This window comes from Eumetopias jubatus, unplaced genomic scaffold (genome assembly GCF_037043125.1).
Source record: "Eumetopias jubatus isolate StellerSeaLion01/CBP00866 unplaced genomic scaffold, mEumJub1_p1.0 scaffold_4, whole genome shotgun sequence".
In the NCBI taxonomy this organism is placed as follows: domain Eukaryota; kingdom Metazoa; phylum Chordata; class Mammalia; order Carnivora; family Otariidae; genus Eumetopias; species Eumetopias jubatus.
This window is the reverse complement of record NW_028274810.1, coordinates 72,034,193-72,057,689: the sequence shown is the minus strand read 5'-3', so window position 1 is coordinate 72,057,689 and position 23,497 is coordinate 72,034,193. Positions and strand designations below refer to the sequence as shown.

Here is a 23,497-nt window from a genome sequence, read left to right as displayed (position 1 = left end):
GGGAGCCCGATGCGGGGCTCGATTCCAGGACCCTCAGATTATGACCTGAGCTGAAGGCAGACGCTTAACGACCACGCCACCCAGGCGCCCTAAGCATACCAATTTTATAGACTCTGATTGTTTTATTACCAGTTCAAGGAGCAGAGGGCTTTTTTTTTTTTTCTGTCATGGTAATGTGTCTGTAGTAATATGCTGGAGTCCCTGACATATGTATCCCTAATCTAATGGCTTTGTATTTTCTAAGGTCCTAGAAGTTTCATTATTCTCAGACCATGGGCCTCTCCAGGGTCAGCTCCCTTGCTGCTCTGACTTCTGTCTTCCTTTTTAGCACAAAAGAATTCCTGACTTTGGGAACTGAGTTTCCTGTGGCTTTTACTGGTTTTGGATCACTCCATACTAATTTTTTTTTAAAGATTTTATTTATTTATTTGAGAGAGAGACAGAGAGCCCAAGAGCAGGGGGTGGAGTGGGGGGGGGGGTTGCAGACTCCCCGCTGAGCACAGACCCTCACACAGGGCTGGATCCCAGGACCCTGAGATCATGACCTGAGCCAAAGCCAGACACTTAACCAACTAAGCCACCCAGGCGCCCCTCTCCATGTTAATTTCTTGACTTTCGGTTCCTACAACAGGAATTTTATTACCAATGTAGGGCCAGGAAAAATTCACTGGATGCGCCCAAGGTTGAGGAACTGGAAATAAGCCCTCCTGCAAAAACCCATGTGCCCCAAGGGTTCCACATAGGCCTTGGGAAGCAGCCAGCAAGCGTGCAACTGCCTGGACCCACAGGTATAAAAAGCAAAAAAGGTCTAAATTTACATCGGCTTCCTAACACAGGAGGTAGAGAAAATAACATAATGAACACTTGTGTATACGCATGATTCATGTAAAAAAATAAAATTTCTATTTTGTTGCAATACCCTCTCCAATCTCATTACCCTCTCTGCCAGAGGCAACTGCTCTCCCAAATCTTTAGTGTTTATCTTACCCAAGTATATCTTTATTCCTTTATTACATATGTATGTATCCCTAAACAATATCCCACTTCTACGCTCTCTAGTCTGGCTCTTACCCTCAATACTTCGCCAAGACTGTTCAAGGTCACCAATGCCTTAAATGCTAGCAAAGGGTATTTCTATGTCCTCAACCCACCTGCCCTTCCCACAGCTCTCCTGATTTCCTTCCTCCTTCCTCACTCTTTCCCAGGCTTCTCCTCCCTGGTTTTCTTCACCCTTCAAGCCACTCTAATCTCATCTCCTTTGCTGCTCCTCTCTGCCCTACCTCGAAATGCTGGCCTGCTCCATGGCTCAATTATGAATGTTCTTCCAGATCTCATTCAGTTCCACAACAGTAAATACATCTACATAAAAATGACTACCAAATCTCTATCTCTGAACTTGATCTCTCCCTGAGCTCTTAGCTTGTGTATCCATTGCTCACTTGACACTTAACACTCCGAAGTCTTGAAGACATCTCATACTCAACATAACCAAAATGAAACTTACCCCCCATACACACACCTGTTTTACAACCCCACTCCCCTATTTCAGGAAATAGTTCATCATCTACCTACCCAGTTGTTCTAGCCAGAAACCAGAGATCAACCATGATTACCCCTTCTCTTTCACCCACATATCCAACCCTTTGACAAGACCCATTCATATCACCTCCCAAACTTTAAGCCATTCTCTTAGCTGCGTTTCCATTATCCCTTCCCCAGGCTAGGCCAGCATAATCTCTTGCCTACTAAATGATTTCATTTCCAGTCTTCCCTCTTCAAATCAGTTGTCCACATATCAGCAAGCCTGATAGACATAAAATCAAATGTAACTCAGAACTTGTCATTTCTCTGCTTAAAATTCAATGACTTTTTAGAATCAAAGCCAAAATTATTTACTATGGGCTAGAAGATGCTACGTGTTCTCACCCCTCTCCTCTTGCTTTCCAGCCACAATGGCTTCTTTCATTTCTTCAAACAAGATCAAGTTCTTTCCTGCCTCAGGGCCTTTGCACACACAGTCCTCGGATCTTAATCTGGGATGCTCCCACCTTCCTGCCCTTCACTTTGACCTAGTCTGTTCCTTCTTGTTCTCTATACTCAGGTTAGATATCTCTTCAAAGATTTCTTCCCTAGCCACTTTATCTAAAGTAGATTCCTCCATTATTTTCTTTTTTTTAAGGTTTTTTTTGTTTTTTAAAGATTTTTATTTATTTATTGAGAGAGAGAGAATGGTAGAGAGAGAGCATGATAGGGAAGAAGATCAGAGGGAGAAGCAGACTCCCTGCTGAGCAAGGAGCCCGATGCGGGACTCGATCCTGGGACTCTAGGATCATGACCTGAGCCGAAGGCAGTTGCTTAACGAACTGAGCCACTCAGGCACCCCCTCCATTATTTTCTATCTCAGATCTCAGTTTCCCTCAGAGCACTTACCACAATTTGTAATTTACTTGTTGCTTCTTTATGTTCCCTGCTCACATTAGAAATGTTAGGTCAAGGAGGGCAAGAGCTATATCTTGTTCACTATTATTATCTTCAGCACCCAGCACCATGCCTAGCACGTGGAAGACAATAAATGTACAGGTTATGTGTCTCCCTGGCACTTTAAACATAGTTCCTCATTTAAATTTCGCAGTAACTCCGCGAGGGAGAAAGCGTGCTCCTCATTGTGCAAAGAAGGAAACCGCGAGTCCAGTTTCTAAACTACCCAAGGTCAATGAGCTAGTAACTTAAGAAGTCGGGATGTCTGAAGGACCCCACAGTCTCAAACACCATACCGGAGTTTCTCAGTTTTGAGGAACCCTGTAGCGCAGCGAACTTTCCGTGTAACGTCGGGAAAAGGAAACTTCCACCGCGCGACTGCCAAGCTCCCGGTAGGCCCAGCGCGCGGGGGTGTGGCCAGGCGGGTGGGCGGTCCTAGGCGCCGGAAAACCGACCCGAGACTACATATCCCAATAGGCTGTGGAGGGCGCCGCAGGCTGGCGGAAGCGAGGTAGGTGGCAGCGTGATGACGTTATGAAAGACGCTGGCGCGCGGGATTTAAACTGCGGCGGTTTGCGCGGCGTTAGGACTTGATAGGGTTAGCGGAGCTGTGGTTTTTTTTGCAATTCGTGTTTCTCTTCCCGGCGACTTCCCATGGACTCGTCGCTTCAGGCCCGCCTGTTTCCCGGTCTCACCATCAAGATCCAACGCAGTAATGGTGAGGGGCGGGGTCGCGAGGTCAAGGGGACCCGTGGGCTGTGAGACGGCTGAAATTACTGCTCCCCACCCCCCCCAAACAGCAGGGTCGAGACACTGTTGGGGATTCCCCCGCCTCCACCTGGACTGCATGTCTGCACCGGCCGTCGGTCTTTTCTACCCAGGTCCAGGGGCCTCCACTGGCGGTGGGTCCCCTGCCTGTCCTCGGAAGTGGGCGGGGCTCTTCCAAGTCAGTGGATCTCCTAGGGAAGTTAGGGTTGCTAGATTCACTTCGCCTCCAGAGTTCTCCCCTGAAACTGCCTTGCTTTTGTAGGGACCTCGGCTTCCTGGCCCCTTTACTCTCCTCTAAATATTCCGCACTTGCAATATGTCAGGCACTGGGATTCAGGGTTAATCAGGCAGAAAAGATCCTTGCTCTACAGGAGCGTGCGAATCTGTTCTCTTTTTTTGGTTAAGCAGCTACCGCATCTCTGGCAGGTCTAATACCCTGTCATTAGGAGAATGGTCAGACATAATGTCAGGAGTGAGGTAGGGAAACCCGAGGGCACTAGAGCCTCAGTGCGTGTTGAGGAGCAGTACCGAAGGACTAGAGTGACTCCTCTGCCCAGACATACCTTCAGCTCACTGTAAGCTCTCTTTTGATTGGGGGGTGAATCCTTATCCCCTGCAGCTCAGTTTTTGTTTTTTGTTTTTTTTAGATTTTATTTATTTATTTGATAGAGAGAGACACAGCGAGAGAGGGAACACAAGCAGGGGGAGTGGGAGAGGGAGAAGGAGGCTTCCCACTGAGCAGGGAGCCTGATGCGGGGCTCGATCCCAGGAACCTGGGATTGTGACCTGAGCCGAGGGCAGATGCTTAATGACTGAGCCACCCAAGTGCCCTTGCAGCTCAGTTTTAAGACCAGTTCCCTGCCTACCTCATGGTGGGATATTCTAAGGGTGAGGTGCCAGGAGGTTTATTTGTCTTCTAGTGTTAAAAAGAAAGAAAAAGGCAGCTGTTGCTTCCTTCAAGTCAACTCCACATTAGAGTCTCTGTGGGATTCTAAAAGTGAAAAAGGTGGGTAAACTGGACTTTTCATACCATAGGCATAATCCACAGTGCCAATGTAAGGACTGTGAACTTGGAGAAATCCTGTGTTTCAGTGGAATGGATAGAAGGAGACGCCACAAAGGGCAAAGAGGTAAGTTCTGTGAGAATGCCTCTACCACATTTAACACCTTCCTCCCTAAGAGATCTGTGTGAAGGGGTGCCCGGCTGGCTCAGTCGGTAGAACAAGCAACTTGATCTCAGAGTCCTGAGTTCTAGCCCCATGTTGGGCAGAGAGATTACTTAAAAAAACAAACAAAACAAAAAGATCTGTGTGGAAATGGAACTTGTGAGAGCCTTGTTTCTGATGCTGCCTTGTCCTCCCTAATCTTAAACATGGTCCTCTTTGGATGCTTTAGGATTTTATTTAGTCAGGCCTGGTCTAAATTGAAGCAATCAACAGTTTCTGGTGTGTTTGTAGGAAGGCTCAGGATGCTGGACAGTTGAAAAGGGGACAGAGGGTCTTCATTTCTGGCACTAACATGTTTGAGGTTTTATTCTATAGGCGCTGGGGAGCCTTGGAAAGATTTTGAGAAGAGAATGACTTCTCTAACATAAATGACTAAAGCATTTATGTTTTAGAGGCATTGTGGTGTGGTAAAAATTTCACCGGGCTAGAAGTATAAAACCTGGATTCTAGTCTGGCTCTGCCACTATTTTTGTATTTTGAGGCACGTTTTCAACTTTCTTAGAAATTCAGCCTCCTCACCAAAAGGTGAGGATGATAATATCTACCTCATGAGGTTGTTGTGAGAATTTATTCAACAGATACTTTTGTACTGGTTTCAAAATGCCAGATGGCATCCTAAGGTGAATAAGACAGACCTGGATCTCCTTTCCTGGAGCATAATGCAATAACACAGGAAAAGGACTTGCCTAGCATAGTGCCTTCTAGTAGGTATGCAGATATTTAGGTGGTATATTTGAGAAATAAAAGGATTGAATACTTTACACTATCTGCCCTTGAGTCAAGAGGTTCCTAAAATTCTTTTTAACCAGCTATTAGTAGTTCCTTGTGGTTTTGTTTGTTAGCTTGTTTTTGTTGTTTAGAAATATAGCTCTTGTAGGGTCTCACTCCAGCTCAATACTGCCTTTGGAAAAAGGTCTGAACGTCTTAGTGAGGCATTCAAAGCCTTTTCAGGATCTGACCCCAGTCAACCTTTTTTTTTGGTACTATACACTCTTCTTCCAAAGTATGCTGGGCCAGGGGCAGATGGGTCCGGCCCCCACTCTGTGACCATGCCTAGTGCCTTGCTGCCTTCACACTGTCACTCTTACTCCTCCTCCTGGGATGTTCACCCTGAATCATCCGTGTGAGAGTTACTTAATGTCAGAACTAGGGTTAGATCATTGGTCTCCTATGTTGTTTGTTTTCTGTGGTTTAAGTGTCAGAAACAGGAGTGTGTAGGAAGGGTCTGTAGCTGTCCAAGAAACGGGGACAAAAGTGTGGTTCCCAAAGTACTTGCCAGGTTTTGCATTTGGTGATACTATTCTTGTCCTGTTCTGCCTTGGTTTCTAGCCCTCTGTGCTTACGGCTTCGCCATTAGAATATGAGCTAACAGAAGGCAAGGGCAATATATGTCTTCATTCATCTTTGAATACTTTCCCCCCTACTGCCTTAATCGTACTTAATAAATGTTTGAATAAGCTAGTTAATAAACATAGGTTGCATATGTAGGAGGTAAAGCTTTCACCCTGAAGTACATGCTTCAGCTTGGAAACATTTTGAGATGCAGATAACCAAGTTGGTACCGTATTGTGAACTGCTATGAACTGTGCTCATGAAGTTTGAGTTGTTCCTAGAGGGTTGCAGGACTCTGGTGATGTAAACCTAGAATTGTGACCTCATTAAGGCATGAGCAGGGAAGTAGGGAAGGCATGAACAGGAAGCTGTGACTGGGGAAGAAGTTTCTGGGCCCAGTAGAAAATGTAGGTAGACTTAGGGTTATGTAGCAGCTCTCAGGAACTTGTCCCCGCCCATAAGATCCGGAAGGGCCCTCCATTTTGACTATCTCCAGGACAGTTAGAACTCGTTTCCTCCTCCGTGTCAGCCATCAAGAGGTGCTCAGGGGACTGTGCCCAGCAGGACACCCTGCCCAGCAGAACAGTAGGGGAGCCAAGTGGCCTAGATCTACTGTGGACTACCTGTTCGCCTGTCTGTCTGCCCTCCTCTTTACCTCGTTCTCATCACTGACATCTACCATTGGCTTGGCAATCAGGAACCAATATCCATCTAGATGGTAAACCATGACTAAGGACTATTTGTTTATAGTTATTAGTACTTGGTGGAACTTAAAGTTGGTAAATTCTGAATCTGGGGGTAGCCTTGGTTGCAGAGATGCAATTGGATTGAAGAAGCTATGTTGTTCCACTAAAACTTTTTACTTGCTCTTTGCAGATTGATTTTGATGATGTGGCCGCAATAAACCCAGAACTTTTACAACTTCTTCCCTTACACCCAAAGGACAATCTGCCCCTACAAGAGAATGTAACGGTCCAGGTAGGTCCTTGTCATCTGGCCAAACCAGTGCCCCAGATGATCTGCTTGGCTTGTTGGCTTTTGCTGATTTTCTGGGACTTCCTAGGACTTCAGCATAACACATGGACCTAAGATAGGTCCTTGAATATTGTTAGGAACCATTTATTGTGACGGTTCTCTTTTTCAGAAACAAAAACGCAGATCAGTCAACTCCAAAATTCCTGCTCCGAAGGAAGGTAAATGGATTTCTCTTGGCTTGTCATTATGGGGTTTGTGCCTGGGATAATGTTCCTGGGGCACAGGAAGTTGTGACATAGACTCATTGCTCCACTTTAGCAGGTGGCTCTGTGTGAGTTGAGTCCTGTGCTGTCTTCCAAGCATCTTAGTGAGGAAGAATCCAACCTACAGAGAGGTAGAAATAGGGAGATTTTAGTCAAAGAGTACAAAGTTTCATGGGAAACTTCACTTATGGGAAATAAGTTCTGGAGATCTCATGTATAACATCTGGTCTGTGATTATCAGCACTGTATTGTATACTTAAAATTTTACTATGAGGATAGTACATACATACATTAACAACAAAATAAAAATAAACAAAATACAAAACAAAGGGAGCAGAAACAGACCTTAGGAAGTGATGGGTAAGTTTATGGCATTGATTATTATAATGATAGTTTCATGGGTGTTTACTTTATCTCCAGACACAGCGAGTTGAATAAATACCTACAGCTTTTTGTACTTGAATCGTACCTCAAAAAAATGCTTAAAAAAAAAAAAAAAGAATCCAGCCCTTAGGCCAACCTCCCGAGGACCTGGTGTATTTGGGAAATTTGCCAGGTGGCCTAGAAGCCTTTCCCATAGAATCCAGAGGAATAAGCAGCCACTCATGGGTTTGTTTTCTTTCCTCAAGGGAACAGTATGCCTTGGAGTGAGGTGGTGAGCGGGCCCAGAGAAAAACTAGGTCTGGGCTATTTGGAAGTATAGTCAATGGTGCTGTGGAGATCGGGGGTGGGGTGGGATGGGAAGAATAATAGCATTGCCTTGAAGTCTAGGAGAAGGTTGGGCTTTCTCCACGGAAGTAGTCCGAGTACACCAACTCTGACTACAGTGGTCTGTAGCTATAGGGGGTGGGGTGGCTGTAGGTGCAAACTGCCCAAGAAATCCAACTTAAGACTCAGAGCCAGCTATCCCTCAAAGCCTGTGTGGCCTGTCCCAACCAGGGGTGATCACTGCCCTGACATGGTCCAATGAGGGGTGGAGGAGAGAGTGAAAGAAAGAAACCACTTGCCTGGACCTTCAGGTTGGGGGGATCCCAGGTGGAAGGCGGTACAATTGCAAGTTGGGCTGGGCCTGAGTGGTGGGATTGCTGGCCCTCTTGCTAGCTATACTATAAGGACCTGCAAGAGAAATTGGAATGGTCTTACTGCATATGCCTGTCCTCAGAGGACATTGCCCCAGCCCCTGTCAATGAAAAACAAATCCTAATACAGGTACGTGCTATTCAGCAGTAGAAATGAAACACAAGATGACAAATCTTTTAGGAAATAGGAAAATGATGATAATCTGTGCTGTTAATGAAAGACATGGATTGGGGCGCCTGGGTGGCTCAGTCGTTAAGCATCTGCCCTCGTCTCAGGTAATGATCCCGGGGTCCTGGGATCGAGCCCCGCATCAGGCTCCCTGCTCCGCGGGAAGCCTGCTTCTCCCTCTCCCACTCCCCCTGCTTGTGTTCCCTCTCTCGCTGTGTCTCTCTGTCAAATAAATAAATAAAATCTTTAAAAAAAAAAAAAGACATGGATTATACAGAGCCATCAGATCAGCGTAGACTTAGGAGACTCAGAAATTCAGTACAAGTTGGTGTCTGCCTATGTTACACTGAGTGTTCTATTTCCAAGTTTCTGACTTATTTCGTAGGTGATGAATTGTTTGTCTCTTATGGAGGGTAACTATATAAATGGGTAGAAGTTAACAAGAATTCAAATACAACTCAGTTGTTGCTCTCACTTAAGCATTCTTCTAAGATTCCAGCACATCAATGTAGCTGACCCTGATGATGTAGTGATCTGATGATGTGGCCTGGGCCTGGCTCTGTAAAGCATCCTGGAGCAGTGGAAAAAGCCCAGCGTTTGGAATCTTGACAGTCTTGGGTTCACATCCTGGTTCCAACACTTACTAACTGAGTGACAATGGGCAGGTCACTTAATTTCTCTGAGCATCCGTGCCCCTCTTCCATCATATGGGAATACTGATATTTACCTTACAGTGTTGTTTTGAAATATGGGAAGATTGTACAGTGGTAGGTGTCACGGCAGTTAAGGTTTAATAATGCTTTTTCTCAGAGATTAGGTCTGCCTCTTCAGAAAGGATTTCAGATTAGCTGTAAGGTCCCTCCATTTACTTGAGACAGATGCTCTTGTGGGAGATGTCCTTGCTCTTGGGAGCTCTCAGATGGGCAGAACGAACAGATTAGTTTTGGAGTCACTAGTACTTGGCCTTTCTAATTTTTCCTTTTCCTCGGGTAGAAGGAACGGGAAGTTGGTGGGCTCCTTTCCTGCTGGTCTGGACCCATCTCACCCTATACAGAATCTTGGAGGGTTGCCCCCTAGTGGCCCCCACTGGCCCTCCTGATCTTGCTGCACTGAATGGCCACTGCCCTTGGTTCTCCAGGTCTCCGCGGCCGCTCCACTCGAATGTCTACTGTCTCAGAGGTTCGCATCACCACTCAGGAGAATGATATGGAGGTAGAGCTACCAGTGTCTACAAATTCCCGCAAGCAGTTTTCAGTTCCCAGTGAGTAATGAATCTGTTTTCCCTGTTTGAGGTTCTGGAACAGCTCCTCACACATTGCCCTGTCCTTGTTCTAGAATATCCTGAGATTCCTACATTCCCCTGGCTTCAGTTCTGTTCTGGCACCCCCCTCCCCCGCTCCCTTATTTGGAAATCATTTCATTTTACTCTTAATTGTATTGAAACATAATATATATACAGAAAAGCAAATGTATCATTGAGTATATAGTTCACAAACTGAACACACTCACGTAACTAACACCCAGATCAAAAAGAGCATTACTAGCAACCCAACAGTCCCCCTCAAGCTCCCGACAGTTCCTAAGCTCCTAAGGGTACCTATAATCTTGACTTCTGATAGCATAAATTAACTCTGGACTTTGCATAAATGGAGTTTTAAAATATTTTTAAGGGCACCTGTGTGGCTCAGTTGTTTAAGCATCTGCCTTCGGCTCAGGTCATGATCCCAGCATCCTGGAACTGAGCCCCATGTCGGGCTCCCTGCTCAGTGGGGAGTCTGCTTCTCCCTCTCCCACTGCCCCTATTCATGCTGTCTCTCAAATAAATAAAAATCTTTTTAAAAAAACCAAAATATTTTAGTTGCTAACTTTTATTAGATAAAGCAGGTGCAGATTTTGTAAGATATACAATCATTACGTCTTACATGTCAAATTCAGCTCTAATAAAATGAAGGTAAACGAAAGGGTCACAACCAGGTATGGGAAGTAATGAGTTATCATGGGATGTACTTTTCTGGGATGGCAGTATGTTTAGTTGTGGTTCAGGTTCCTGGTTTTGTTTTTTGTTTTTTTAAGATTTTATTTATTTATCAGAGAGAAAGAGAGACAGGTAGTGGAAGAAGCAGGCTCCCTGCTGAACAAGGAGCCTGATGCGGGGCTTGGTCCCAGGACCCTCGGATCATGACCTGAGCCAAAGGCAGACACTTAACTGACTGAGCCACCCAGGTGTTCCACTCAGTTTCCTGTTATTCCTGGCTTTTCTGTCTGTTCCTGTTAGCCATCCAGGCTCCAAGGCTTTGGAGAAGTCAGAAAAGCCTGGCTTTTCTTCCAAATGAGTAGAAAGCCCTGGCCTGAGAACCCAGGCTTGGGTCCAGCCTAAAGTCTTCAGGCCTTTAGAGGCTTTTCCTTCGTCGTGAAGTCCATACTGATCTATTTACATACCCTTTCAGATATATCTATATACAGATATATATAGATACATATATTTTTTAATTTAAAGATTTTACTTTTTAAAGATTTATTTATTTAGGGCGCCTGGGTGGCTCAGTTGGTTAAGTGACTGCCTTCGGCTCAGGTCATGATCCTGGAGTCCCGGGATCGAGTCCCACGTCGGGCTCCCTGCTCAGCAGGGAGTCTGCTTCTCCCTCTGACCCTCTTCCCTCTCGTGCTATCTCTCATTCTCTCTCTCTCAAATAAATAAATAAAATCTTTAAAAAAAAAATTTATTAGAGACAGAGAAAAAGAGAAAGCAGGGGGGTGGGGGAAGAAGGAGAGGGAGAGAGAGAATCTCAAGCAAACTCCCCCGAAGTGGGGCTCAGTCTCACCACCCTGAGACCACAACCTGAGCCGAAATCAAGAGTTGGACACTCAACCGACTGAGCCACCCAGGTGCCCCTTAAAGATTTTATTTTTAAGTAATCTCTACACCCAACATGGGGCTCAGACTTACAACCCTGAGGTCAAGAGTTGTACTGTCTACCGACTGAGTCAGCCAAGCGCCCCACCCTCCCAAGAATTTTGATCCCAGGAGCCAGCCCTCGCAGAGAGACTGACGGGGCTCAGGGTGTGGGCTGAGGTGAAGGGAAAAGCCCAAGGTCTGCTCACACTGTGGGAGCCTGAGCCCTTGCTGAGCCGGCAGTTGGTTGCACCCATCCTGGTGCATGACCTGCTAGGGCTCAGAGGAGCACAGCTCTGGTATGCCTGCCTGCTTCACCAGTGACTCTTGTTCCCCCACAGCTGGCCCCCCTAGGCCCTCCTGTTCGGCAGTGGCTGAAATACCATTGACGATGGTCAGCGAGGAGGTGGAAGAGCAAGTCCATTCCATCCGAGGCAGCTCTTCTGCAAACCCTGTGAACTCAGGTAGATGCGCCGAGCTGTCTGCTCTCCTGCTCCTGGTGCAGGATAGGTTGTTCCATCTGTCCCAAACCTGGCCTGCTTTGGCACCTGAATTCAAACCATGTTTGTCACAATGGGGCATGTTTTCCTGTGTCTTTGGCATCAGTCTTTCACAAGACGTGACCCTGTCCCCACTAGCTGACAGGAGCCCTCGGATGTAGTTGAGTTGCTGTCACAGCTCAAGTCTTGGCCGACACCTGAAGGATAAACCAGAATGACCATCAAGATCAGTCAGGGATGGTATCCCCTCTTCTGATTGTTGAGAAAATGCCACAGAGGCATGGAGAGAGCTTGGGTTAGGCCTAGAGTGCTTGTGCAAGTCTTTACTTTGCGGATTTGGCCCTCCCAACAGTCACATCTGTTGCTGCTGTAAGGATCCTTGCATATGCTCCTTGCATATGGTCATTTAAAAACAAGGGCCTAGGAAAGGCCCAGGACTCAGTACAGCAGCTGAAGAGTAGGCCGGCTGGCCTAGACAGATAATAGTGGGCTTCCTTTCCCCTGCTCCCCACAGTTCGGAGGAAATCCTGTATTGTGAAGGAAATGGAAAAAATGAAGAACAAGAGAGAAGAGAAGAGGGCCCAGAACTCCGAAATGAGAATAAAGCGAGCACAGGTACTTTTCTTAGGTCAAGGGTTTTGAGACAGATGTCCTTAACTGCAACCTCACCAGCAACAGAGATAACAGTTGGGCCCCAGCATTTCTGAGACTCCAGTTCTGATATCGAGGACATTTAACTGGTTTCTCATTAGGACTCAGAGAAGATATAAGTCAGATAGTTTCTGAGGCCTTCGGGTGAGGAATATTTCGTGCTGACCAATATGTGTGGTGGCAACGGAGCTACTAGGCAGAGTTGCTTGCTTCCCTGCCCCCCCCCCACCCGCCCCCCGTCCCCACAGTTGTGTTGGTGGGGGCGGGGGAAGTGCTGCAATGGAGTTCCAGTTTGGAGCACTTCCTCTCAATTGGGTTCATTGCTCTCAGGAATCTCAACCTGCTGGTCTCCTAAAAGGGGATAGTGGCTCTGGCCCTAGTTCCTAGAGTGGTTTGGTGCATGCCTAGGCACCCCCCTGCCAGTCTCCGTCTTCAGGGCTTTGTTTGTGAGTTCTCAGCCTAGAGCCAGGGTGGGAGGAAGTAAGACTAGGGGGGCTTTGTCAACTGAAGGGCTGTATGCATGTAAAGAGCTGTTGCTGCTTAGCTCTGAGCTCTGAGAGCACTTACATGTCGGCATGTCAGCCGTCCATCCTTTTTCACCCTTGTCCCAAACAGGAGTATGACAGCAGCTTTCCAAACTGGGAATTTGCCCGGATGATTAAAGAATTTCGGGCTACTTTGGAATGTCATCCGCTTACTGTGACTGATCCTGTAAGTAAGCCCAAAGGGCTTCTACCTCTCCTTCCTGAGTAAGTGTACAATTGAGAGACAGATTTCCCCTTTAGGAGAGTGAGACCCTACAGGAATCTCCACTCACCCTTGAGGTATTTTCAGTACCCTTTGGTGGGCTAAAGCGAGTAAGGCTGGATGGGAGAGTCTGATCTCTAAAACTCCCACCCTCCTCACTTGCATAGGTTGGCTAGATCCTTACTAATAATCGTGGAAGTAGCACTGAAACCTGTAGGCAGCAGAGTGAGGAAACTGGGAAGGAAATTCAGAGCTGTCTGCTGTGCTCTAGAGCAGAGCAGAGGCAGGGGTCCTAGTGTCAGGTCCTGGCCCCTGAGTGGGCCAGACACGGGACTGGAAAAGGAGGGGTTCTTTCAATATTGCTCTGACCTTTCACTGGTTGGTTGTCTTCTCTCATCCTCTTGAAGATTGAAGAGCACAGGATATGTGTCTGTGTGAGGAAACGCCCGCTGAATAAACAAGGTAAGCCCTGATCAGTCAGAAGGAGGCTCTGGACTGACATCCTCTGTGTCCAGGAATCATCCCCTGAAATACTCTCCTTCTGCAGAATTGGCCAAGAAAGAAATTGATGTGATTTCCGTTCCCAGCAAGTGTCTCCTCTTGGTCCACGAGCCCAAGTTAAAAGTGGACTTAACAAAGTATCTGGAGAACCAAGCCTTTTGCTTTGACTTTGCATTTGATGAAACAGTTTCAAATGAAGTTGTGTACAGGTTAGTCTCTTGCCTCTTTTTTTCCCCTTCCCCCAGCCTTCCTCTTTTCCATGCGGGACATTGTGATAACACTACTCACAGCCACACTGAACTCTGAGGCCCTTCCTGGTCTCGTATTTTCTTTGGATCAGCTGTCACAGAGCTGGCTCTGGCTCTGACTCCGACTCCAGCTCCCAGGCACCAGGAGGGCCCAGCTTGGGCCTGTTATATCCCATTTTGCATCTTTAGCAGCCCATCCTTGAATGGCTCATAAGTGAGGTATTACCCATTGCACTCTGCTGAGGCCGGGCTGGGTAGGGGTTCTTCCAGTATCTTATGCAGCCACTCACCCACTAAGCTTAGCAGACTCTGCACACACTAGGATTGCTCTAATACAGCACCCACAAGCCTCATGTGGTTTTTCGTTCTTGTTCCGTTTTTTTAGATTTTTATTTTTAAGTAATCTCTACACCCAAGGTGGGGATCGAACTCACAACCCGCAAGATCAAGAGTCATATGCGCCATTGACTGAGCCAGCCAGGCACTCCATCATATAGCTATTTAAATAAAAAATAAAATTAAGAATTCAGTTGGTTGTTTTTTGTGTTTTTTTTTTGGCTTAAACTCATGACCCTGAGATCAAGAGTTGCATGCTCTACCAACTGAGCCAGCCAGGCATCCTAGAATTCAATTTTTTAGTCATATTAGCCACATTTTAAATGCTTAATAGCCATAGGGCGCCTGGGTGGCTCAGTTGGTTAAGTGACTGCCTTCGGCTCGGGTCATGATCCTGGAGTCCCGGGATCGAGTCCCACATCGGGCTCCCTGCTCAGCAGGGAGTCTGCTTCTCCCTCTGACCCTCTTCCCTCTTGTGCTATCTCTCATTCTCTCTCTCTCAAATAAATAAATAAAATCTTTAAAAAAATAAATAAATAAATAAATAAATAAATGCTTAATAGCCATATGTGGCCGCGACTGCTATTACAGTAGAGAGCACTTCTATTATCACAGAAAGTTCTTTTATTTTTTTTTAAGGTTTGTGTATTTATTTTAGGGAGAGATAGAGTGAGCATGCAAATGTGAGAAGGGAGAGAATCTTTCAAGCAGACTCCCCACTGAGCGCAGAGCCCAACGTGGGGCTCGATCTCCTGACCCTGAGATCATGATCTGAGCTGAAACCAACAGTCAGATGCTTAACCGACTGAGCCACCCAGGTGCTCCATCACAGAAAGTTCTATTATCAGGACTGCTCCAGACCAGAGGATGACAGACTGCAGCCCATGGACCAAATTTGGCTCACAATCCCTTTTTATAAAAAGGGCTCTCAAACCAAGAATGAATGGTTTCTATGTTTTTAAAGGATTTTTTTTTTTTTTTTTAATGTGACAGCTGGGTGCCTGGCTAGCTCAGTTGGTGGAGCATGCAACTCTTGATCTCAGGGTTGTGAGTTTATAAGCCCCCATTGGGTATAGAGATTACTTAAAAATAAAACCTTAAAAAATAAGTGACAGAGACCTATGTGGCCCACAAAGCCTAAAATATTTTAAGGTCCTACTTTAGAGGGTTTCCTCTGATGTTTGTAGTGTTTCTTATGCTGGCGGTCAGCTACTAAGCTCAGAGTTTCACCTTGGGTCTCCAGGGTCAGAGGGAGGGCTGGTGGCTCAATTAGAGTGAAGGCCACCTGCTTACTCTTGGCAGGTCAGTCTAGCCCTCCCCAGTTGGCTGGAAGAATTTCAAATTTATTAGTGGGGCTGGGGTCCAGTAGGACCACTCTGCAGGAGAGGAGTGCTAGTGCTTGGAAGGAGGAATTGAAGACCCCGGGAGTTCTGCAGTGAAAGCCAACAGGACCACATTCTAGGAAGCACATTTTAGGGAGAGATAAATACTCTCTCCTATCCTTTCTCCTAGGTTCACAGCAAGGCCACTGGTCCAGACCATCTTTGAAGGGGGAAAAGCAACCTGTTTTGCATACGGCCAGACGGGAAGTGGCAAGACACATGTGAGTATTCAGGTCCGGCAGGGAGCAGGCCTGCCCGTGGTGTCTCACTGGGTCCCTGAAAAGGAAGCCGGTAAGCTTCTTGCAGAGAGTGCCGTTGGCACAGACGCTCCATCAGCAGATACTCTTGTGCCATGTGCCTCTGCCGGCGCAGCATCTCAGCTTTGGTGCAGTGATGAAGCCAGTAGTGCTCTGGCCTTGCCCAGGGCCCTGTACCACAGTCTTCCACCTCTTCCCTTGCAGACCATGGGCGGAGACCTCTCTGGGAAAGCCCAGAATGCATCCAAAGGGATCTATGCCATGGCCTGTAAGTATGTGTTCCCCCGCAATGGGGTTGGGCACAGAAAGCCAGGCTGCTTACTTAATTCAGGCTCTCTCCATAGCCCGAGATGTCTTCCTCCTGAAGAATCAGCCCCGCTACCGGAACCTGGGCCTGGAAGTCTATGTGACATTCTTCGAGATCTATAATGGAAAGGTAGCTAGCTGGCAAGGAGCCCCTATTTGTACTGTTGGGGCCCCTGAACTTTCTAAATCCTTGAGGTTGGCTAGAAATTGTAGAAACCAAACAACCTGTGGGCCTTCAGGCCTTTGATGGGCTGCTCTGCCCGGACATGTGTGGGAGATTTCATCTGATCATGAGATGGGGCCCAAGCTCAGCAAGTAGGGCAGCAATACTCATCAGGGCACCTCTCACATGGGCGGCTTGCCTTGTGTGTGCCCTGCCCTCCCTTGACCCACCTCCTTTATAACCTTTCTACTCTTCCCCTGATCGTGTACATTCATTCTCTGTTCATCTTCTCTTTCACTCTCTCCTCCACCCCTCATACCCTGTACCCTCTCTCTCTACACTCTGTGCTTTTGCAGAGTTGCCTTCCCCAGAGCAGGATCTCAAGGATAATAATAATACAGTTAATGTGGATTATTGATACGGTATCGTGTGCTAAAGCACACGTCTCAACTCATTCAATCACTACAGTAACCTCTGAGGCAGAATTACCATCATTATTCTGCAGATGAGGAATAAGCCTGGAGCCGTTAGGTACGGGTCTAGGCTCCCATAGCTGGCAAAGTAACAAAGTCAGAGCACACTGAGGCAGCCCGACTCAGCTTTCAGGGGTCCTGCCCTGCCCCCGGCTCAGCTTCTCTCTGCCTTCCCTGCTGCCAGCCTTATCTAAGCTGGGACAGGCCCTGAAGGATGGGGTGTTGGGTGGGGTGCCCGGCCCCTGATGGCCTTAGCCTTGTTCCCCTGCCTGGCACAGCTGTTCGACCTGCTCAACAAGAAAGCCAAGCTGCGTGTGCTGGAGGACGGCAAGCAGCAGGTGCAGGTGGTGGGGCTGCAGGAGCACCTGGTTAGCTGTGCCGACGATGTCATCAAGATGATCGACATAGGCAGTGCCTGCAGGTCAGAGTTCTGGTGATGGGAAGGGGCCCCCAATCCCTGGTTCAGGTGACAGACCCTCGCTCTAAGCCCACTGCTGTTTCCACAGAGTGCCGCTCTCCGCAGCTTGGTGAGGGCTGTGAGGGCCGCTGCCTTAAGGACTCTCAATAGCACAGATGGCCCCAGGCCGGAGGCTCATCAGGAGCGAGTCAAAGTGTCTTAAATCTAACCAAAGTAGACTTTTTTTTTAAAGATTTTATTTATTTATTTGACAGAGAGTACAAGCAGGGGGAGTGCCAGAGGGAGAGGGAGAAGCAGGCTCTCTGCTGAGCAGGGAGCCCGATGTGGGACTCGATCCCAGGACCCTGGGATCATGACCTGAGCCTGAGCTGAAGGCAGATGCTTAACCGACTGAGCCACTCAGGCGCTTCCCCTCCCCCCCAAGGCAGACTTTATTTCTAGGCTCTTACCCCAAAGCATACTTCCTGACTTCTCTAGGTTTTTCTTTGCTCTTCTCTCCCTCTGTGGTAGGAGACAGGATCTCTGGGTATGTTCTAGGCTGGAAGTGATGGGGTCCTAGCTCCTCTATAGAGTTAGGGAAGTGCTCTGCCACCAGGCATGGTGCAGTGAGGTACTGGGTGGCTTATGGAGGCCCAGAGAATGGGCTGCCCTCCTCAGGGCCCTCAAGCTTTGACAAGTGGTTCATGACAACCCTTCCTTCTCCCCCTGGGCCCTGCAACACAGGCCACTCCTTCCCCATGTGCTGTTGGGCCATCGGGTCTCACTAAGGTCCTAGCACAGAATCCAGTACTTTCACTGCCAGGAAAACTTGCTAGGTCCGGAGTTGGAGGGAGAGCTGCTGCCCACGGAGGACAAAACAGAGGTCCGGGACAAGAAGATACAGGACTGTTCCGAGTCCTGACTCGTGCCCCTTGTACCAGAGAACTTAGTGCTGTGAAGTGGGGTGCTTGAACTCTGGGGAGCCACAGTGCCTGGTAACCTCAGAGGGCTCATAGCCTTTCTTTGCTCTCCTTTGACACAGGACCTCTGGGCAGACATTTGCCAACTCCAACTCTTCCCGCTCCCATGCCTGCTTCCAGATTCTTCTTCGAGCCAAAGGGAGAGTGCATGGCAAGTTCTCTTTGGTGGATCTGGCAGGGAATGAGAGAGGTGCGGACACTTCCAGTGCTGACCGGCAGACCCGCATGGAAGGTGCAGAAATCAACAAGAGCCTCCTGGCTCTGAAGGTAGCAGGGCCTTGACAGAGGTGGTTGGCCTGGAGGGCTCCTGGTGGAGGGACGGAGGGAGTGGGCGGCCCAGAAGGAAGGAAGGGACCACAGTGGCTACTGCTCCCCCACAGGAGTGCATCAGGGCCCTGGGACAGAACAAGGCTCACACCCCATTTCGAGAGAGCAAGCTGACACAGGTGCTGAGGGACTCCTTTATCGGGGAGAACTCAAGGACCTGCATGGTGAGTAGGGTCACTTTGGAGGTGGTATAGAAAGACCCTGAGTCCTGTCTGTGGGCAGGCTTGGTGCCCCTGGCCATCTGGGTTTCCAGGCTTGATCTTGACTGGGCATCCCCTGCTGCCTTTTATTTATTCACTTACTTATTTTAAAGATTTATTTAATTATTTGAGAGAGAGAGCACGTGCACACACAAGCAAGGGTAGGGGCAGAGGGAGAGGGAGAGAGAGAATCCTCGAGAAGACCCCTCGCCAAGTGCAGAGCCCAGCATGGGGCTCAATCCCAGGACCCTGAGACCATGACATAAGCCCAAATTAAGAGTCGGATGCTCAACTGACCGTACCACCCATTCGCCCCCCTTACCCCCAACCTGGCCTTTTAGTGCCAAGTACCTATTCCAAGAGGGAAGGAAAGGATATGCTCGCTTTACTGTATGTCTGGGCAGCTCTTGGTTTGGGGATGGTCCATGCTCCCTTACCTGGTGAAATGGGGCCCCAGAAATCAGAAGGAGGGCTATCGGAAAGCAGGAGAGGGAAATTCTCATCTCCTCTATGGCTTCCTTCAGGTTTGTTGGCTCCCAGCTTTGCAGATAGGAAAGGGCTATGGCCTTAAATGATTTTTGTCCCCTTATTTTATCTACGAGCCCTGCTAGCTAGGGTCTGCCCTTCTTCCCCTCCAAGGAATCTCCTCTCCCCAGCCTACGAGGGAAGGTGGGAATTTCTGACTAAGCTCTAAACCATCATTCCTGAGCCTAGCTGAATAGAAGTTTCCAGCAGGAGCCACCGCTCCTTAAGATGTGACCTTGGTGAGAGGGTCAATAAAGTGATAAAGCAACAGAGGGGATAACCAGTTGCACCAGGAACCAATTTTCAAGGTGCATTAATTTTCGGTGCCCATGGGGCAAGTTGCCTGGCACAGAGTGGGTGCTTAATTATTAGCTTCCTGCTTCAATACTGTGTGGGTGTCAGCAGCTCAAATAGATAGTTCCTGGCAGTCTCCAGCAGTAGGAGGTCTGGTGCACTTACCCTGTGATCTTCAACCCTTAACTGCCTGTTTCCCCCTTTTGCAGATTGCCATGATCTCACCAGGCATAAGCTCCTGTGAATATACTTTAAACACACTAAGATACGCAGACAGGTACTGGTACCCATGGCCAGTGGGATGGGGAGAGGGGTGTAGGAGGGAGGAAAGGAAGAGGGAGGAAGCTCTGGAGTCTCAGTGCCTACTGTATATGCTTCTGTGACTCAGTGAATCTGAGACTTGGGAGTTCAGACATGATGCTAGATGGTCTGTCCCTGTCCCCTTCAGGCCTTGGTTGAGAGCCAGCATGGGTCCTCCAGGCCAAAGTCAAAGCTGCTTCTCCCCTTGAGCCTCATGGTCTGAGTGGTGCTGCAGTCTTGTGAGTGCCAAGGAGGCTCCTGTGGACTCTGAGACCTTCTTGTTTCCTCAGGGTCAAGGAGCTGAGCCCCCACAGTGGGTCCAGTGGGGAGCAGCCAACTCAGATGGAAACAGAAGAGATGGAAGCCAGTTCTCATGGGTCCCTGATCACAGGCAATGTAAGGTGTGGGGTGGGGCCAGGCAGAAAGGAAATGTGGCCTGCTGAGACTGGAACTAGACCATACTGTTGTACCTCTCCTTTTGGCCCCTTCAGTTCTCCAAGGAAGAGGAGGAACTATCTTCCCAGATGTCCAGTTTTAATGAAGCCATGTCTCAGATCAGGGAGTTGGAGGAAAGGGCCGTGGAGGAGCTCAAGGAGATTATACAGGTGAGGAGCTGGCCCTGGCTAGGGAGGGACTGGGTATCCATACTAGCAGAACCCCTCGGTGGTGCCTAGCACCATTCTTTGAACGTGACCTGGGCTTTGCTCCCACAAGTCTTCAGATGGGTATGGCAAGAGGCAGGCCTCTACCTAGCATTCCATCATTCTCTACCTATTCATCTAGCTGTTCTAGAACAACTAATTAACAAACCCCCTTCTCCAGCCTGGCCCACACAGCCTTTCTCCTCCATCTTCCTAGCCAGAGCTAGTGTCTCTCCTCTATGCTCCTGACTGAGGTTTTGGAGAGTGATTTATATGCAGAGACCTTGGCTTGTTTATTCAGTGAGTGTTTGGTGAGTACTTTCTGTATGTCAACCGCTGTGCTGAAACCAACATGAGGTATGGATAGTACGCCCTAAAATAAGACTAGATCAATCCTGACTCTTCTGTTTATAAGCTGATTTCCTTATGAAAGTCATTTATCATCACTAGGCCTCCGTTTCTTCATCTCTAAAATGGGCAAGATGGGTGGTTGTGTCTGAGGATTAAGTGATACGCTTTTAAAGCAGTGCATAGCACGCAGTTAGTGTGTGGTAGGTGTTGGATGCTGGTGCTGCTGTGACTCCTGCTGTGGGAGAGCAGGGGGAGGGGAGGCCCGAGAGTGCATTCTGCCAGGGAGGCGCTCAGGGTGCAGCACAGAAAGGAGCTTGGGCCACTCTGAACTGAGGAGGGGACGTGAAGTTTAAGTGCTTAAGCCTGTCCTCCCTCCCTGGAATGCTCAGGGGTACAAATGTGTGAAAGGCCATGGTACTTTCAGGAAGAATGAGAGATTCACTCTGACCAAAGCAAAAAGAATGAGCAGATGATGGAGTTAAGGCCATGGCCAGGTCAGCTAGAGGGCCCATGGTTCACTCCCAAGGCCTGGACTTGGTCACAAGGGCAGTGGATGCCTTTGAAGGAAGTAAAGCGGAGTATGGTCGGATCAGATGGCATGGTCTTATCAGAGCTTTAGGTGCAATGTGGAGCCTGGTTTGGGAATGTGGGAGAGCATGAGTAGAGGCACTTCGGAGTTAAGAGCAGTTAGGAGATTATTGTTAAGAGTTCAAGAGAGGTGTTGGTGCCTTGATGGAGTGTGGCCATGGCCACCATGGGACTGGAGTGAGGACATGAGACTCAGATGCCATTTAAGGGGCAAAATTGGTAGGATCCGGGGACAAGCAGCAGGGTAAAAGAATAAAGTTGCTTCTCCCATTTCTGGCGTGGTCTCAAGACAGATTGTGATGTTCATTTGACCCGGGGAGAGGGACAAGTTGGAGGCAGGAAAGAGGATGGATTCAGTTGAAGATTTCTGCGTGAGGAGGTTAGGAGGCAAGAGTGCGGGCTGTGGCCGAAGGAATGGGCAGCTCGTGCACGTCGTCCGCATTGCAGGTGGTAGGGGTGCAGGAAGGGTTTGCTAAGTTGGTTTGACAATTTTTGAACTGACAAGCTTCCCCCGTGTCACTGCAGCAAGGGCCAGGCTGGCTGGAGCTCTCTGAGATGACTGAGCAGCCAGACTATGACCTGGAGACCTTTGTGAACAAGGCAGAGTCTGCCTTGGTCCAGCAAGCCAAGCACTTCTCAGCCCTGCGAGGTGGGTATGGCTGAAGGATGGGGCCTCTGCCCTGAGGGAAAGGGGCCTCTGAGACCCCCGCTGACCCACAGTGCCCCCCGCTTCCTTCCAGATGTCATCAAGGCCTTGCGCCTGGCCATGCAGCTGGAAGAGCAGGCCAGCAAACAAATAAGCAACAAGAAACGGCCCCAGTGACGACTGCAAATAAAAGATCTGTTTGGTTTCACACCCAGCCTCTTCCACTCTCCATCCCTCCCCAGCAAACTTTGGGCACCGGGTGGGTCTAGTCAGGGTCTGAGCTGGGACAGGCTTTGGTAAATGCCAAGTATGGAGGCCTGGGGCAGCTGGGGAGGTGGTCAGAGTGACATGGGACACTACTTTCCTTTTCCTCAGTTGTAGCGCTCAAGGGAGCAAGAATGGGAAGAAAGAAGATGGGAAGGGTGTTGCCTTCTCTCCAGGAGGGGAAGACTCTCTGGTATAGAGTTTTCCCTTGGGCGGCCTTCTGCCTATGTGGACTGGCTACTGGTGGGGTGGTCCGTGGGGTTATCCTGGCTCTGGGGAGAGGGAAGGAGGCTTTAGTCCAGCTCTCTGCTGGCTCTGGCCTGCCTTCCATGCCCTTGGTTCAGGCACTATGTCTTGTACTTTAAAAAAAGTCTCTGGGAGCTCTTCCTTGCTGGTTTTTGAGGCTCAAGAGGTCCCTGCTGTTTTCTGTTTTACGTGTTTATACATTGTGTCTAACAATAAAGAAAGGGAAAAATCAATCTGTTGAGTGGTGTGTGGGAAGGACTAAGGACAGACACTTCCGCCACTCTCCGTAGTGCTGATTCTGTACTCTCCCTGAGGAGGCCAGAGCCACACCTGCAGTTTCAGTGATGTGGTAAAGCTTCAGCCCCTGCCTTGTTCAGTGCTTCCCTGGTCCCAGGTCCTCTCCTGGGACCAGGAGCTAGAAGCAGAAAAGAGATGGTGCTCTGTCAGTTACGGTCTGCTCAAGGCAACACTGACAAGAAGGCATTTGGCTTGCTAGATGGGAAAGGATCTGATGAGCAACACCAGTTTGGTCTGGAAAAATTAGAAGTTTGCCAAGTGGACTGAGAAACCAAGGATAGAGCATGGACAATTTGGGAACTGGATGGTTCCAGATTCCTTGTCATAGAACATGAATTATCCAAATAGTAATATGCCACTAAAACATTTTTAGTCTTAAGTGCCACACAACCAAATATGTGTTCTAGAAAAGCCTCAGGAAGGTGGGTGGGGAGCATGGGGCACATGGGCTACTGTAGAAACTCTAGAGTAAAGAGCTCGAACAGACCAGGTTCTTGCTCTCCCAGACTCAGTTACTTCATTTGTAAAATACCTCATTGCATGAGTTAAAGGTGCTAGTCAATAACCAATTGTAGGACCTAGCTTCAGAAATTTAGCCGAACCAAGTTCACAGAGACAGCACTAGCTCTGAGGCCTTCAAAGCTTCCAGATACCTAACTTTCTCCCTCATCTGTGAAATGGGGTCACCAAAACC

At 48.4% G+C, this 23,497-nt stretch overlaps 1 protein-coding gene across 3 annotated transcripts; it reads left to right on the top strand.

Moving 5' to 3' along the window:
• The first annotated feature begins 3,055 nt into the window (after positions 1–3,055).
• On the top strand, positions 3,056–22,739 carry KIF2C (kinesin family member 2C). 3 transcript variants are annotated; one of them, XM_028123466.2, is made up of 21 exons: positions 3,056–3,196; positions 4,282–4,376; positions 6,681–6,782; positions 6,949–6,997; positions 9,429–9,551; positions 11,525–11,647; positions 12,198–12,298; positions 12,950–13,045; positions 13,489–13,543; positions 13,629–13,791; positions 15,679–15,769; positions 16,010–16,073; positions 16,150–16,241; positions 17,026–17,168; positions 18,187–18,391; positions 18,505–18,615; positions 19,680–19,747; positions 20,061–20,166; positions 20,262–20,375; positions 21,876–21,999; positions 22,091–22,739. In XM_028123466.2, the coding sequence occupies exons 1-21, from the start codon at positions 3,133–3,135 to the stop codon at positions 22,171–22,173; spliced, it is 2,172 nt and encodes a 723-aa protein (XP_027979267.1). In that variant the 5' UTR covers positions 3,056–3,132; the 3' UTR covers positions 22,174–22,739. The 3 variants fall into 3 exon arrangements, with proteins under 3 accessions (XP_027979267.1, XP_087878585.1, XP_027979268.1); XM_028123467.2 differs by lacking the exon at positions 3,056–3,196 and adding an exon at positions 3,327–3,380; XM_088022459.1 differs by lacking the exon at positions 9,429–9,551.
• Positions 22,740–23,497: the final 758 nt, after the last annotated feature.